Source organism: Furipterus horrens, unplaced genomic scaffold, assembly GCF_987537825.1.
Source record: "Furipterus horrens unplaced genomic scaffold, mFurHor1.1.pri manual_scaffold_9, whole genome shotgun sequence".
Lineage (NCBI taxonomy): Eukaryota > Metazoa > Chordata > Mammalia > Chiroptera > Furipteridae > Furipterus > Furipterus horrens.
The window spans coordinates 32,439,263-32,457,943 of record NW_028327179.1 but is presented as its reverse complement, the minus strand read 5'-3'; the positions used below and the strand labels follow the sequence as shown (position 1 = coordinate 32,457,943).

General features: G+C 35.3%; 1 protein-coding gene across 4 annotated transcripts in view; it reads right to left on the bottom strand.

The window, feature by feature from the left end:
* Positions 1–18,681, bottom strand: part of CDK6 (cyclin dependent kinase 6) — a 228,415-nt gene that overhangs the window by 148,125 nt on the left and 61,609 nt on the right. For all 4 annotated transcript variants that reach the window (XM_090287226.1, XM_090287227.1, XM_090287228.1 and 1 more), the window contains one exon: positions 14,939–15,074. In XM_090287226.1, the coding sequence (XP_090143352.1) occupies positions 14,939–15,074 (136 nt within the window). The remainder of the gene's footprint in view (positions 1–14,938; positions 15,075–18,681) is intronic.

The window sequence follows — 18,681 nt, the reverse complement described above, 5'->3', positions numbered from 1 at the left end:
GTGCCTTTTAGTTTTATTTATAATATTTTAAGTTTAAAATTTTATAGTATAATCTATGAATGATTTCATGATAACATCTATAGGTTTTTTGTTTTGCTTAGAAAATTCTTGTCTACTCCCAAATCTAATATTTGTTTATATATTCACTAAAAGATAAGTAGTGGCCCCACTCATAAACACATACTTTTTGAAATTATAAAGTGTGTGGAACATACAAGAGGGCACTTGCTTGGTATCCAAAGCTGAAAGCGCTGTCTTCAGCCTCCTAACAGCACTAAATGTTACTAAATCAGGCCTGTTTCTAGCAAAATTTACAAGCAAACTCAGCTGTCCCTTTTCTAAGGAAAATTTCCTGCTGTACAAAGGGTTACCTCTGAACAGTATCTCCATTATTTCACCCATGACTCCATTCCTAATTTTCTGTTTTCTGGCAGCTGCTCTCTAACTTACAAATAATGTGTGTCTTTGTTTAGAGTTCCTTAAAAAAACTGTATATTCTAACTGTGGAAGAAAGCTCAATTTATTTTACTTTGAAACCTGAGAAATCAATAACATGAACCATATGTTAATTATGGAACTTGGTGATAAATAAAGTAAGAAGTCCTGTGAAACTTCGGTGGTGAACGTGATGGCGAAGTTGAAACAGACAAGGAAAGAAGGCCTTTCTCTTGGTCTGTGATGCTTTCATAAATCTCTTTGCTTGGGAGGATACCCAAATGCAGCTCTTTTCTTAATCCAGTCTAATGTAACTTACATTTAACTTTCTTCCCAGTTCCTAAGTGTTTTTATCAAGATCTTACAGTGATGATGAGATACATAGCAAGGGCTGTTAGGATAGTAGCAACATTTAGAACAGATGATGTCAAAGACAAAACTTATCATGGACATGGACAACGGGGAGGGATATGATTGCGGGAGAGGGGGTGGGTTGGGTGGGGGAGAGAAATTAGGGGAAAAGGGGACAACTGTAATTGAAAAACCAAAATAGAAAAAAAAAAAAAGACAAAATTTAACCACTATTTTTGTTCTTGCATGTCATTTATTTGCATTCATATAGTTTTGCACTGGAGACATAAATCAACCCATCTTTAATACCTGGTTTAAATATTAAAGAATTTCAGGATTATACTAAATTGCTATGATTAGAGTAATAAGCATAATGAGGAAACAAGATTAGTAATGTAATGTTTCTGATATTTACACTCAACATAATCACCTGCTTTTAAAAAAGCTACTTTTGGGGTTTTATTTCAGGTACATAAAACTCTTTTTTTCCTGGGAGCCATTCAATCAATTCTCTTGTTATCATCCACCTATTTTTCCCTCTTTGTGGACCCCACCCCTCTGACCCAGAATATATTTTCACAGAAGGAGGGGCAGAAGGAAGCAGGGCCCTAACCTACAGCATTCACACTCTCTTACTCTCAACCAGTACTTGGGGTCTTCAGCCATGGTTGAGAATGAATTTCTGAAATCCAGATCTGAATATTAGAATGTTATATATTTGTGGTATTAAAATGTCGACAGGAGCAATTCAAGGGTTCATTCCATGCCAACTGTATCCTCAGAACACTTTCAATTGAGGATTACCAATTGCAGATCAATCAATATCTGATTGCTGAATGTAGACTTAATTAACTTCCAGGGCTGAAGTTCCTAAAACATAATTAATAGTGAAGCCTCCTAGGCCCTGTGGTCTCCAATTCCTGCTATGTTCTATTTTAGCTTTCCAATCTAAATGTGGTGTGACTATACTAGAACAGAATGATAAATATTTCCTTGGTTTTGTCCAAGAAAGGAAAAATGAACAAGTATGGTCAAGGACAACAGAGAGCAATGGTAAATGTAAAAATCAACAAAGCTACTAGTTTATATTTATTAAAGGCTTAGAACTACAACTGGAAGAAATCTGAGCAATCAAAGCTTCTAGTACACGAACCTCAAAGGGAGTTCCATGAACACTATCTTTGGCCACATTGGGGTCAATGCTAAAGACTATGACTATCATCCACTTAAGGTTCACATGGTTTTGGTTCCTCATCTATAAAACAGGGTTAGGAATTCTGAGCAGTTACACTTGCAAGTCTGGTAATGGATTACTAATTTAAGATCACGGAGAACTATGAAAACATAAGTGAAATGGAACAAAAAGCATCTTTCAAAGGTTAAATCATGAACACTTAAAAAAATGAATAAATTTGAGTGGCATAAGAATTTCTAGTTGGAATCCTCATATTCCTAAGTGACTTCTCTTCATATTAATGAATTAGCATTTTCCAATATAACATATTAAGGATTAAAACTTCAGTGCTTTTAAACAAGTATCACCTGTGGGCAACTATAGTTAAAATGCCACACCTGACTTCACTTGGTCTTAGGTTAAAGCCTTCTGAGTGGCTGAGGTTACCTATGCACAGGCAAACAAATATTCCACAGGTTTGAGTCGTCTCAGAATGTAAGGCAGATGGCTCTTCATTTCCCAGTCATGTCACATGAACTTACTAGAAACTCCCTTTGGAGATTATGTTTGGGACTGGGGAATGGGTTCGGGCAGGGCTATTGTGTTCAATGAGCACCCTTAGGTGGGGGTTTATGTAGCTGATTCACTGACCACACTTGGGAGAAACAGAGCATTGTGTTTACCTAACTTCATTCACCTTTTATTAGATGGTAAGTCATTTTTGAAAAATTTGTTAGGTTTAGTCTATTTTCCAGACATCCAAATTAAGCTTACCGTTGTGTGGTAGGAGCCAGAGATTTTAGAGGTTAGTTTCATACTTTATTATTTCTAATATTTGAGGAATTCTCATTTACTCCCTTAAGACTTCAAGTTCCATGGTGTCCAGATTCTTGGTAACAAGGCTGTGATTTACATTTATGAGACCAAATTCAGGTTAAACACTCCTTGTTTGCTTTTCCTTTGGAGTCAATCTTTTAGGAGTGTTTTGCTCTTTGAGAGTGATAAGGAAGAGGAAAAGGAGAATGATAGTAATTGCAAGAATTTTTCATATGCTGGAGATATCTGATTCTCATGAATGCCATAATGGGGTTGCCAAGCCTTCATTATCAACTGTTTGTGAAAGCGATTATTCAGTTAACAAATATTTACTAGAACTATGATGATTTTATCTGCAATAAAAGAACTGATTAATACTTCCACATTTTTTAGGAATGAGGAATAAGATACTAAGTTGGCCAAAAAATTCGGTTAGTTTTTTCCATAAAATAAAAGACATTTTTAATTTTCACCAATAACTGATTGATTTGGACATTTTAGTATGTGGGCTATATCTCACATGTAGTATAACGTTGATTTTCTCAACTAATGTCTCGATTTGATGGCTATCAACTTCAACTGGTCTACCTAACCATGGTGCATCACCCAGCAAGAAAGCTCTAGTACGAAACTTCACAAACCACTTTTGACACATTCTATCAGTCACAGCACCTTCTCCATAATACTGCACAAATCTTTTTTTTTTTTTTTTTTGCATTTCAGTTACATTTTTACCTATCTTGAAATGATAAAGCATAATATGCTGAAAATGTTGCTTATGTACTTCCATCTTCAATATTAAAATGGCTACACAAAAATTCACCAATTTTGATTTTTTTAAAAATGCATGCTGATATGATAGCTGTCACAATACAATCTAACATAACTGTTTTGAATGAAGTTAAAGATAACTAAGTGCTATTAGAGCCATCTTATGGAAAAACCCAAATAAACATTTTGTCCAACCTAATAGTATCTTAGATAACTGATAGATATCTTCTCTACATGCCATTATCTAATTTAAAATTAGTTGACCCGGCTGGGTAGATCAGTTGGTTAGTGTCTTCCTGATATGTCGAGCTTGTGGGTTTGATCCTTGGCCAGGGCACATATAAGAATCAACCAATTAATGCATAAATAAATAGAACAACAAATTGATGTTTCTCTCTCTTTCTCTCTCCACACCCCCCCAAAAAGGAATCAATAAATAAAAATTTTAGTGATTGCAATTTGTTAGCAATTGCTCTAGCAGAATGGTGCCTTCTTAACTTCCAAACCTCACAATATACGTACATGGGTATCTAAAATTTCTGGATAAGAATGATAAAAACCCAAATAAATAAATATAGAAAAGTATTTTCAATTAGATTTTTTAAAGTTTCTTAACTCTTTGAAACTGTTACTTCTCATAGTGGTGACTGGGAAGAACTTTGCATACAATGGTGAATTACTGGAATCTTTTCTTTAAGTTTTTAAAAATATGTAACTAACCAAATTATCATTTAGATATACACTCCTGAGAGATGAGAATGGGGTCTAAGATTCATAGCATCAACCAGCCTCTCACTGGACTTGGTTTCCCATCCTTAGTATAAAACATATGTAACATAGTCCAATGTTGAAAGAGAATAATTTCTAGAATTCTGTTAAGTCTGTGCTGTATTAAAGGAGGTAATGCTTTTAGTTCTAGTGAAGATCAGCTGCTGGTTTCAGACTTTATATAAACTAAACCAACAAAGCAAATTCTTAATTACAGTCTGGATAATCCCACAAGGCTCCTGCCCACCATAAAAACTAGTGTGAGAGAGTCGAGTGGATGTGCTGAGATACGACATGCCCTCAACTTATTTTTCTATTGTGTGTGCACATAAAATGTATCCTTGAAAAAGCAGTTTACTCACTTGTATAACGGGAATATTAATGCCTACATTTCAGACTTCATCAGAGGGTTAACGGTAAGACCTAGTACAGTTACCAACACTTGTTTACAGGGTTCCTTATATTCCAAACTATGCTAGTACTGGGGATACATAATAAACAAGAGGTCTGACTTCAAAGCTTTGATCTTCCAGTAAGGAAAGATAAAAAAACACACACAAAAAATAAATGAGATAATGTCATTTCAGTCTTGTGAAGAAGATAAAACAGGACAAGACAGTGTAATGTGGTAAATCATCACTAAATGTAGAGCTTTAGCTGAGACGGTCAGAGAAGAAATCATGAAAATATGACATGAGCTGGGGCTAGAATGATAAGAGATAGACATCCTACTTGTGGGGCTTGGGAGAGGGAGGCATGGAACATTCCAAACAGAATGTACAGGAAGTACACACTGAGCTGAAAGCATGTCGGAAGAAGAAAAAGGCAGGTGTGGCTGAAGAACAGTGAACCAGGAGAAGGGTGGAGGCAGATCAGAGTTTGGAGGGGGTAGGAAGAAAGAGCCCCAGATCATGTAGGACTTATGATTTTATTCTATAGGTCATAGGCAAGCCTGGAGAAAAGTTTCCAGTTGGGAAGCAACACTTTTATTTATGTTTTAATAAGGTCATTATATAGAGGGTGATTACTATAAAGGGACAGAAGTGGAAGCAGCACGTTGAATTAGGAAGTTGGTTTGATGGGTTGGATACAGCTTTAGCAATGAAGATATTGAGAAGTACATTGGGGATGTCTTTGGAGGATAAAACCAAAAGTACCTGCTAATACATTGGGTGAATACAGTTAAGGAAAGCAATAAACCATAAATGATGCCTTGGTTTGGGGCCCAAACCATGGAGCAAATGGGGAAAGCTTGAGTTAGGGACATAATTCTTGGGCAATGTTTTGATGAAGAGATATCAAATGCTTAGTTGACTATAATGCATTTAGACTGTGGGGAGAGGTCAGGCGGGAGAATAAATGATATATGAAGATTTTGGCCTAAATGACATCTGCCAGAAAGTATAGATAGGGAAGAGAAGAGGGCTGAGGAGGAAGCCTTGAATGTTCCAACATTTAGAGGAAGAGTCAAAAGGGAGACTGTAACCAGGAAGTTTAAGCACGTGCTAAACTTAGATGAGAAATATCCCTTTTCTGTGCAGAGCATTACTCTGCTATCTGTCACCATGATGATACAGGCTGGGTATCTACTACTATAACTTTTTAATGGGCTACAAACAGATTCAATGCCTAAGGTGAAAAAGCATTTTCTAAAGAGATTCCAACTTAGCTTGATCGAAGTGTCCTTTGCTTATTTTATAGTTAGCCATTATTTATTTTAGTGAGTCAGTCTAGCAGTACCTTTAGAAAGACACTAGCATTTATTTTCTAACTCGTATTTCCTTTTAGGAAAAAAAACCAAACCACTAACTAACTGTTATAGTTAGTTATTACATACTTTTAGATAAATGTATTTGCATAATTATCTCCTCTTTCTCCTGATATGAATTCAAGCTACTACAACGGCCTGAGAAATTGTTTAAGGATTTCTTTCTGGGAGAAACCTCAAAATCTGTATCATCTAGAAAATGTTCTCCCTGAAGAAACTTCTTGATTTATTGTAAGTTACACTGTTGTAGCTCACTCTTCCTACATCTTGCCCTAAATTTGGGGTAAATTCAGCGTTGACCCACTTCCGATCATCTCTCCTACTAGAATCAATGGCCATTGCTGGTGCTACTATAATCATCTCTCCTACTGGAGTCAAGGATGGCTGCTGGTACTACTATGATTTAACCCTCTAGCGACTCTCAGACTGGCCGCTTCACTTTTGCTTAGCAATCTATCTCTGTTCCTCTTTTTAAAAATCCTCCCTAATTCTCTGTGTGGGGGTGGGGGTGGGGTAGGACATACACAGGTAAGGGTGTGCATGAGGGTCTGGTTTGTGTGGAGAAAACATTTCCTTTGAGTTAAAAGACTATTTGAAGCTAACTTTCCACAGAGAAATGCTAGATTACATTCCTGATAAAAGTTCAGATGCCTGTTTTTAAAAAACAGAATGCCTCTAAACACAATACTTAATATACTATGAATAATGTGCTTTTTATAAGGCATAATAGAGGTCTAGAATATGCATAAATCAATTGAGTAAAACATTACAATAATCAATCTTATAAAATGCCGAGTTGATATGGAAGGGGAGTGAACCTAAAATGAAAGACTCCTAGGACTCAGGATGGAGAGTGGCTGAGCTAAACAGAGCCTAGGAAAGTGCTGTGTGTGTGTGTGAGAGAGAGAGAGAGAGAGAGAGAGAGAGAGAGAGAGAGAGAGAGAGGTAGTGGTGAAGGTGGTGGAGGAGGAGGCAGTAAAGAGAAACGGTATGGGTATGAGGAACATAGGATCTTGAGTACCAATGAAAAATAAACTGTCTGGCTCTCGCTGGTGTGGCTCAGTTGGTTAGAGTGTCATCCCGTAACAGAAAGGTTGCAGGCTCGATTCCTGGTCAAGGCACATATCTATATTGTAGGTTTGATCCTTGGTCTGGGTGCATGTGGGAGGCAATGCTTCTCTCTTGTATTGATTTGTCTCTCCCTTCCTCTTTCTCTATAAACAATGAAAGAAAACAGCCTTGGGTGAGGATTAAAATAAAATAAAATAAATAAAACTGGGAAACTGTACTGGCCCACTAGAGCCTACTGTACTATAAGAGTGAACTATGGGAGTTCAAATTGCTATAAGTTGAGGCCCATCTTAAGAGTAAAAGACTGACCTATGAGGTCTTTTGCACAAGAACTGTTATTACAACATCCCACTTTGCTTATTAAAATTAACTTTATTAAACAGTCTTCTTAGGCATTGTTCACACTTGTAGTTTCTTTTCAAATTATTTCATATTTCTATGAAAAGCAGTTTGCATTAAATTTCCGGAGAGATGTGTGCGCATGTGTTTTAAAAAACATGGTCTCTTCAATTACTCCAGTCATGATATTAGATTGAAAAGAATTTCCTTCCAGGATCCTTATCATTATTGTGGAGTGTTTGTTCTTTGAATTTCTTGCCTTGTTTTTAAGATCACCTTATTATGCAACATCTGCTCTGAATTTCAAATGTGATAAACAGTATGAGTGTTGGTGGCAGATGGCTAATGACCAGCAGCGACAGGGCATTCAAGCTGGCCTTGTTTTCTGAGAAGCGATATTTTCATGTTAATTTGCTCTGTGTCCTGCAAAGATGAGACAAATCACCTGCTCATAATTCAGGCAAAGTGGAGACCACCAGGAGCAGAGAGGGGCCATGGCTTGATTCGCTTAGGGTGAGAGGAGAGAAGGCTCTGGGAGACTTTCCTCATCTGCAGTACAGGGGACCAGTCAGTCACTTTGCATGATGTCAGCTTGAAAAAGATGAATCAGCCCCAGGCATCCCATATTGACATCAGAGCCACTGTTTACTGCAAGCAGACATTTTTCATGAAAACAGATATTTCCCAGAGGCAGAAAACAGGTGCTATTAAGAGTGTGTGTCAGCCTCTGAAGTCTGGGTTTTGTAAAATAAACCTAATAGTACATTTTATCTCTTAAACTATTACAACCAACAGAAATCTCTTAGAAATATTCAACTGAAGATAAAATGAAATGTAATTCACAGAGAAAATGACCCACACAAACACATAAACCTTAAGCTTTTTAGCCTTCTCAAGCCCTATAGACTTCATTTGTCAAAGATGCATAAATAAAATATAATTTCTATTCTAAGACTGAGTCATCCAAAGAGGCCATATGGTCTTGATCTAAAAGAACCCTGCCCTGTTTTGCAGAGGTAGCTGATCTATCATGTAACCCTTCAGGGTCTTCAAATTCCTATTTGTGAAATTATATTGCCAATTTCATCAAACATGTTATATTCACAGAATGTCCAAAGAATATTAAGTTCTTAAAGAGTTTATAAGATAGTGAATAAACCAGGTCATATAGTAGGAAAGATAATGTGTTACATAAAGGGAAGCCTGAGTATTGAAATGATAGTTCAGTGAAGAGGGCACTACATCTGGAAAACAAGTAACGCATTAGGATTTTACACATGAGTTTCTTCCCATATATATTCTGCCACATAGTAGTTCTTTTTGGGTAGCCATCACAAATGACTAAGGAAAAAGGTGAGGGAATTTATTTACAGTTCTTGTTCTTTCTGACCCTTTCTCATAGGATGACAGACAAAGGCATGAAAAGTAAAAAAATAATCTGAAAGACCCCTTTGTCCTCATAAAGTCCCCCAAAATGGAAGGTGCTAATAAGCAAAGATACTGATAATTTTCATGAACCTTAAAAGAAAAAATTAAGGTGTCAATTTCTGCCTCCTAAGTTTAATTAAACATGAAAGTCCAAGAAGACATCAAATCTCCAATGGTCAAATAAAAATTAAAGAGCGACAGCAATAGATTCCTCCATAATTAACTAAATAAAAAAATAACTTCTGAATTAGAAGGAGGAAAGCAAGATATGGCAGTGATAAGCCTGTGAGGCACAAGTTGGTGTTTGTTGACTTCACATACAGCAGGCATGATGCTCCTTTATACAAAGGTCACCGTCAATGTGAATGGATATAGCTTGGGGCATCAGGAAAAGAGACTAAAGAATGTGATGAAAACCTCAAGATGAAATATGAATAAGATGTATATATGTGCTTATTATTTTTTTAGAATAAGATGTATTTTAAAATGTTGGGAAGAACTGCCTATGATTTTATTTTATTCTCAGGAGCCTCTCATGACATTTTTAGTTAAGGACTATACCCTTACATTACTTTATCAAAGTCTGACATGAGCACTATGCAATAATTACAAGATTTCCCCAATGAGTTCAGCCAACTATTAAACTTCACAAATAACACTTAAGAGTAATTTTCTGCCTTAAAAAAACAAAAATAGGCAAGGGAAACAAAAGAAAAATTAAATGGGATTACAGCAAACAAAAAAGTTTTTGCATAGCAAAGGAAACCATAAACAAAATAAAGACAACCCATGGAATGGGAGAACATATTCGCCGATACATCTGATGAATGGTTAATATCAAAAAATCTATAAAGAACTTACACAACTCAACAGCAAATAAAATCCTAAACAATCCATTAAAAACAAAGGACCTGAATAAACACTTCCCCAAGGAGGAGATACAGATGGCCAATAGAAATGAAAAAATGCTCAATGTCACTAATCGTCAGAGAAATACAAGTTGAAATCACAATGAGATATCACACCTGTCAGAATGGCTATCATCAATAAATCAACAAACAAGTGCTGGCAAGGATGTGGAAAAAAGGGAACCCTAGTGCACTGTTGGTGGGCATGCAGACTGGTGCAGCCACTGTGGAAAGCAGTATGGAGACACTTGAAAAATTAAAAATGGATCTGCCTTTTGACCCAGTGATCTCACTTCTGAGAATATATCCAAAGGAACCCAAACACTAATGTGAAAGAACATAAGCACGCCTATGTTCATGGCAGCATTATTTACAGTCGCCAAGATATGGAAGCAGCCCAAGTGCCCATCAGTAGATGAGTGGATAAAACAACTATGGGGCATTTACACAAGGGAATACTACTTGGCCATAAAAAAGAAGAAAATTTTACCCTTTGCAACAGCATGAATGGATCTAGAAAGCATTATGCTAAGTGAAATAAGCCGGTAACAGAAAAACAAATACCACATGATTTCAATTGTATGTGGAATCTAATAAACAAAATAAACTTACAAGCAAAGTAGAGACAGACTCATAGATAGAGCAGATGACAGCTTTGGGGGGTTGTTAGGGGTGGAGGGGTCGAGCAAAAAGGAAAAAGGACCCATTGACATGGTCAACATAGTGATTGAAGCAGGGAGGATGTATAAGGGGGTTAAATAGTAATGGAAAAAATACAATAAAGAATTTATAAAACCAAAACATATTTAAGTGAACTTGAAAAATTATTATATGATATGCATACACTGGGAAAATAAGCTAATCATGGACTCTTTTCTAATAAACAGGTTGATGAAAATGGTACTGAACACAAAGATTTTATCCCTATAATATCTAGTCAGATACCATGGAGCATTCCAATTCCAGTTTTACCCAACTACTGCCCACCTAATGTGATTTATGTCCTGGGATAATAGGTAACAGTGCCCCAGAAAACACGGTAGGAGACGTGGTTAAGGAAAATTTCCTCAGCCTAAACGATTTGATAGGAGGTCTTTTCTAGATTTTGTTTTATATCTAGTTCATGTTCAAATATTTTAATTTTTATAATTATTTTGCAACATGACATGTTCTGATGTATGCCAGACAATGTCAATATTATTATTATTATTATTATTATTGTTTAAAGAACATTTTAGAAACTATTTTGGTACCATAATGCAAAAAATCAGTTATAGATTGTGCTTATTGATAAATAAGTTTTTTAACTTGAAAATACACCCTGAAATATATAAATAACCATAAAAAACACGTCCCATATACTTCTGTGTGCACTTTAGCTCTTCCCTTATGCTCTAAGGTCCTTGAGCATAGGTTGATGAGTAATTCAGTTTTGTGCCCCTGGAGTGCCTAGCACAGAACTTTCCCTGTAATATTCAATTAATATTTGTACAAGTATATTCAGAAAAATACTCTTATTGCAACAAAGCATTCTATATAAAAAATCCAACCTGTGTTTCCAATAGGTTGTTCATAATAACAATATTCTCTTAAAAGTTATTGAGACGTCTCACAAATGAGCCTATACAATAAAATATTTCCATTTTCTGGTTATGTGCTTAAAATAGTCAAGTAACCAGAACCTCAACTAGCCAGAACTTCCTGTTGCGTTGGCCAAAAAATCCTTATGGTTTTTTTCTGTAAAATAAAAGATACATTTTTCATTTACACCAAGAATTTGATTGCTTTGGATATTCTGAGTATGTCGACTATCTCCAGCGTGATATAATGTTGATTGTTCTCAATTAATGTCTCAATTTGATCGTTACCGACTTCAATTGGTCTACCCGACTGTGGAACAACATCCAGTGAGAAATCTGCAACACGAAACTTCGCAAATCACTTTTGACATGTTCCATCAGTCACAGCATCTTCTCCATACACTGAACAAAACTTTTTTTGTATTTCAGATGTGTTTTTACCTTCCTTGAAATATCATTATAAAGCATAAAATACTGAAAATGTTGCATATTTTCTTCCATCCTCAATATTAAAATGGCTACACAAAAATTCTCCACTTTTTTTTTAAATGCACACTGATATAACAGCTGTTATAATACAATCTAACAAAATTGTTTCAAATGATGTTAAAGACTACTAAGCGATAACAGAGCCCTCTTACGAAACAAATGAAATGAAATGAACTTTTTCGCCAACCCAATACTTAGCAGATGTTTATCCTGCATTCCAACTGTTAAAAAGTCAATTACAGAAAAAAAAGATATGAGCGTTTACTAAAAATAAATTGTATCAATTATATATTCAGCTTAAAACTATCCATTTGATGGTATTCTAGTGAGTTTAAATGATTATTCATATTTTCAATAATAACCTTAAAGGCTCACAAATGCTCCAATTACAAAAAAAAAAAAAAAATCCTATATGTAATAAGAAAGAAATGTATATTAGCATAGTTTAGAAAATTTAAAAAAATTAAGGCTGAAGACAAAATAGATATTGTGGTTGGCCTTTAGGTTAACAAAAAATGTTTAATTAGCCACTAAGATACAAATTAATTTTCTGAAATATTTTAGATGACGATAGCTTCATTTCACTATGAAAAAATCAATATGCCATTAACCCCAAATCTTTAATGACCATAGCCTTTCTCCCTACCTCCACCCCTACCAGTTAAAATGGTCCCTGTAGGATCAGTGGGGGTGCTGTCCTGATGGTGAAAAAATTTAACAGCCTCTGGGAAAATCTCTGGTTCAACACAGAATGAAATGACATTCTTCTTCCCTGAAGGTAGATGAAAAACTCAGAAATACTTTTAACAAATCACCTTGTCAAAAGCTTCTGGTGACAAGCACCATCTCCGCCTGCCCTCGCCCGCCACCCCAAAACAACCCTAGTGTGGCCACTCCTCTCCTCTCCTCTCCTTTACCTCACTTTGGTGAGCACCTTTCTGCCTGTTCCTCATTTTATCCTGCTTACCTCTCTTTCCCTCGAGAATTACCCCACCCCCAGCTCACTGCATTTCTAGTCCTGCCAGATGAAGCCTTAGTTTAGCTTACCAATCACTTTAACCAGATACTTTTGCAAACAACTCTGAAACTCAGCAGCCTCTAACATCCTAGGATAATTTAGTGTGATGCTCAAAAGATCTAAGTAGGTGGCAATGTAAGGTATAAATACATGGCTACTTTCTCTTGCTGCTTAAAAAAAAATTACCTCCCCAAAATAAGAATTTTGAACTTAGAAATATATCAGAAGAAGCTGATGATTATTTTGTCAATCTGTGCTTAAGTTGTTGGTTGGCAATGTATCTTATTTACTGACTACCTAGGTGTAGTAATCAGTGATTTTCAATTGGTATGCTGCAAGAATTTTTAAAACATACAATACCTGACTATTTAGTCAGGAGCACTGACCTCTTTTCCCTTAGACGGTCAAATAAAAAAAAAAAATGACAACAGTCAACACAACAATAACCATCCAGTGTAAATGAATCAAAATTACACCATGTTTTTGGTCAGGTTGGCAAAAATATAATAAACTTTTTTGGCGTGCTGCAGAATTTTTAGTAATTAGTTTATGTGTGCCACGAGATAAAAAGGTTGAAAATACTGATATAAATCACTGTGTTGGGATAATCAGAAGAATATAAAGATGAATGAATAGGTAAGAAAGATATAGACATAAATAATCACAATTAAAAGTAGAAAAGTTGATAAAAGAAGGATAGATATATAGAACAAGGGCTGTAAGTTGATCAAATGATATCTGGGTTGGGCCTTGAAAATTTTAAGCAGTGATTATTGGTGGGGCGAGCAAAGAAATGGCAATGAGGAGAACCACAGAGGCAGAAATTATGAGCCACATTAAGAGAATGGGGATTAGGCCAAGGAGGCCAGAAAAAGGGTATGTGAAGAGGGACTATGCTGTGCCCTGTATGCATAACATGGGGTTTTGGACAAACCCAAAAAGAATAGAATAAAGACACTGGAATAGAATTTGAGAGAAAATTGGGGTGCCAAGATAGAAGAGGACCAAGAACAGGTAGTTAGAAATACTTACATTTAAAGAGACCTAATGTGCTTGAAACTGCTTAGAAAGAAATGAGACTATTACTGAGCACAATATTCTTTTATGAAAGGCAGATGGGAGAAAATAAATTCTGTATTAGTCTAAAACCAAAGGAATAAATCAAGTTCTAAATTTCAGTACCTGGGAATATCACTAGTTATCACTGAAAGACATTTCTAACTGTCTAGAAGATAAACTATATTCATCCATTTATTCCTATAAAAATGATTCATTTCTAAACAATGAATGATAAGGCAAAGAGTCTCTTTAATTAAGTCACCTAATTCACAGAAAGAAAGGGGCTTCAGGAAGCCCTGCACATGATGTACACAGATCTAAAATATCTACTGGGAAGTTCAATTAAGCAGAACAAAAACAGACCAACAAAACTTGTTAAGTAGCTTTTCTCCATTTGAATTTCTAGTCAGTACATTGCACTTAGCTGGCTGGTCTCTAAAAAGTCTGAAGTCATTTTTAAATCCCTAGAGTATGGAATGGTACAGGGCACTTGGCTTCCTATAAATATTTTATTAATGAGAAAAAATGGAGAAAGCAAGGTCTAACACCAGTATTTCAGATTTATACAGCATGAGTATGTCCTGGAGCCAGTACATAAGTATACTATTCCATGTGCTCTAAATGATGTTTCAGAATATATTTCTTGGAGTCCATGAACCATCAGAAAAAGATTGAGCTATAGTTACTACACTATAGCTTCCAAGATTAGAGCTAGATAATGTACAAATAGATGTTTTTCAATAAGTGTATTAGAACCAAAGTATTTCCCAGTGAGCCCTAAAATTAATGAACTAGAATATATTCCATTCATAAACACCCCATTTAGCTATATTGGATATATTTATCTATATGTTGTGTTCCAAAAGCCCTTATTGTGGCAATTTTCATAAGGAAAGAATGCCATTGCTTAATAGGCTATAATAGTGTGACTATTTGTCCAGAGAGAAAGATGATTCTTGGTACCTTTATGGTTTCAGTGGGCACTCCAGGCTCTGGAACTTTATCCAAATAAGTGGTCAAGTCTTGATCAACATGTTCAAACACTAATGTTAGTTTAGTTTCTCTGTCTGTTCGTGACACTGTGCACACATCAAATAACCTAAAAGAAAAAAGAAAGAGATGTTAAGTAGGTGGTAATAAGCAAAGAAGTAACCTATATATCTTACACATATCCCTCAATTTGATCAAATAGGAATAAAAGAAGGCCAGTATTGATCATTCCCTGTGATAATATGTAAGAATACCCAATGGGACCTGACACTTGAATGTCAATATGAAAGTTTGGGAGAGAAGCACTTGGCTAAGTGGTGACAAAATGCATAGCAGCAAAGAGAATGCAAGGAGACCTGCTTGGTGTATTTCCTTTAGTTATAAGACCTTAGGCAGAACTTGCTGATGGATATAGTTTCAAAAACTGCAGCCTAGGAAAAACATGGTTCTTCTTAGCTAACAATTTGAGAATTACTGAAAAGACTGATTGAGCCTTCTTTGGAGATGCTGGACTCTGCAAGGAAGTTTTTCCTGGAATTTAAGGGGTTAGCAATCATGCCTGTGAAAAGAAGTATCATGGAATATGGAGAAATTTAATTTATTTCTAAGAAAGCCTTCTCATCCTAATGAATAAAATAATTTCCCTAGAAAAGGCATAAGTTTTTAAAATTCCAAATACCATCCTAATCAAAACTGTGAATTTCAAACTTTTTATTTTCAGGGATGGGAGAAGAAACTGCATTGGTAAACTGTGTCACCCTGAAATGATAAAGACAGACTAACAAATTTTATAATCAAGTTTGGATGCGTGAATTTAATTTCTTTCATAAAATCTTACAACTAATTCAAAATTTAAGTTTCAAAAACAAAGTTTTCAGTAGCAAAGCAATTTTCAAGTCAAAGGACAAATTTTCTTTTAATTTCAACCATACGTAGCACACTATCTGGTACATGAGATGTTCACCAAATGTTTGAAGAACTAAACATACCACCCACAAACAAGCTGTAAGTAAATTTCTTGATAAGACTATAATAGAAACAGTAAGGCTAAGAAATACTATTCATATTATTTTCTTTCATTTTAAAAATTTAATAAACCTCTTTAGATAGACTAACTATAAATGTGCACATAACCCAATTGCTACAATGCAGGGTTGCCTCTCAGTTACCCACTTTGCATACTACCTGTGTAAAATTTTTTTTTTTTTAAATTTTTTTATTTTGGTTTTTCAATTACAGTTGTCCCCTTTTCCCCCAATTTCTCTCCCCCACCCTACCTGTGTAAAATTTTTAATGTCTAGCTGGTTCACTATACAACCTACTGAATTTCTAGGCTACATAGACCCCACAACATTTGGTACTTCTCTGTGAATCTAAATGAAACTTTAAAAGAAACTAAAGAACACTATAAGTTAAATGTAGTGGGGTGAACAATAGTACCACCAACTATACACACTTCAGAGACAGATTTTAATTATGAGCAGTTTGGGGGCAGTTCTATAACTCCATTAAAACTAATTAAGATCACTTGAATTTCATGCTCATGTTTATCTACTTCCAAATACTGTGCTTAAATTTTAATATGCTACTTCTAAAGTTACTTTTTTCTAAATTCTAACGTCTTCCAATGTCATTAATGTGACTTCTGGAATATTATTCTGATAAAGTAAAAATTTCTAATTAGTAAATTTATTAAGGATAGTACCATGAGTCATCTGAATGCCATACTATAAAAAATAATGCTACTAAGCATGGTTCTGACTCCTTGGACGTTTATCAAAACAACTCTTTAAATGTGGCAATTTGAGGTAACTACCATTTATTCATAGGTTCCTGTGAACCATCTTCTTCCCATTACACCCACACACTGTGACAGCTTCACTTTTTGCTTCCTTTAGAAGAGTTCCACAATCACCAAGCTTCTTCCTACCTGTTGCTTCTACTTTTGTAATAAAATAAAACAGCAATGAACAAAACAAAACAAAACAAAACAAAACAAAAAAATCAAGAACAAACATGGGAACTACACTATTGCAGCTGTGCTTCTTAAATGTTACTTTAAACATGTTTTCCACTGTAATTATACACATTAAAATTCATTCATTCATTATAATTCATTTCCTAAAAGCAAACATAGTGTTTGTTTATCACTGCCTGAAGTCAGGAATGATTTTAGTAACTCCAGTTCTTATCGTACTTAAGAATTTTTAATATACAAGACCTTTTAGTAACTTCCAAAAGGGACATAACTGGAGAATGAAGTGATCGGAGAACACTGCTGAGCCAGTCGCCGGCTCTCCAGCCGTTGCTGTTACCTAACCGCCATGGCAGCGTGCTGTGTTGCTTCATCTCATGAAACCGTTTTCAGACACTTTGTATGACACAATTCGAGCATAGCATCTAACCCACCCAAGTTATTTTCCTCAAAGTTGTAACACTTTTTTCAAAATATTAAGACTCACCATTTTGAGAAAAGGCCCTTATTTTGTTTTATTTATTTCTTAGATTTTATTTTTCATTTACAGTTTACATTCAATATTAGTCTGTATTAGTTTCAGGATAGTGGTTAGACAATCATGTACTTTACAAAATGTTTCCCCAATATTTCAAGTACCCACCTGGCACTATACATAGTTATTACAATATTATTGACTGTATTTCCTATGCTGCAATTTATATCCCTGTAATTATTCTGTAACTGCCAATTTGAAAAGCCCTAATTTTAATTGGCATTTTTTTTTTTTAGATTTTATTTATTTTTAGAGAGAGGGGAAGAGAGGGAGAAAGAGAGGAAGAGAAACACTGATGTGAGAGAGAAACATCAATCGGTTGCTTCTCCCACCTGCCCCAACTGAGGACCGGCCCACAACCCAGGCATGTGCCCTGACTGGGAATTGAACTGGTGACTTCTCACTTTGTGGGACAATGTGCAACCAACTGAGCCACACCGGCCAGGGCTAATTGGCAATTTTTTAAATGTGGAATTTTAAAAATAGTTGTATCACAGCACACAGCATAGAACATTCTTATATACATTTTAATGTATATAATTATATAAGTGTAGTCTAAGCTACAATAAGAATGGTCTGAGGTAGTAGTAGCTCATGCTGGTTCAAGGAAATAATCCTTTTCTTTAAGGTGCCATTATTAATTTCATTTGGGAAATGGAGCATATTACTTTCTCTCCCAAAATTCACAAGTGACATCAAGGGGAGTAAGAGTCCTAGGAGGACCTGCAGGATATCCCTTTTGGTTCTAATGCTGGGTATCAAAATCCTATATACCCAGTACTCCACAGAAGACATTTTGGGAAATATTGCTTACACTAAAATAAGAAATTTCGTTTGACTTAACTGTTTAGTAAACATTATTAGAATAAAAATTAAGTTAGTCATAGTGGGTAGGAAATGCATTTTAAATCAATGTTTATAAATATTAATCTTAAGAACTTTAGAACATAATATATATGATGCTTTTTCATTTATAATGACTCCCTCTGGACTTAACCCAAATCAAATAACAGTCACTTTGATGGACAATAAAGGGAAGATTGATGCAAATCTCACCTAAAGTAACTGAGTTAAACAAGAACTAAAATCCATGATATTTGGCAAGAGGTTAACAATCTGTAGCATATTTATATAAATCAATGAGGAATGTGGCCAGGCTGCCTCGAACCCCTACACTTGCAAAACACAAGAGCCAGACAGGTCTGA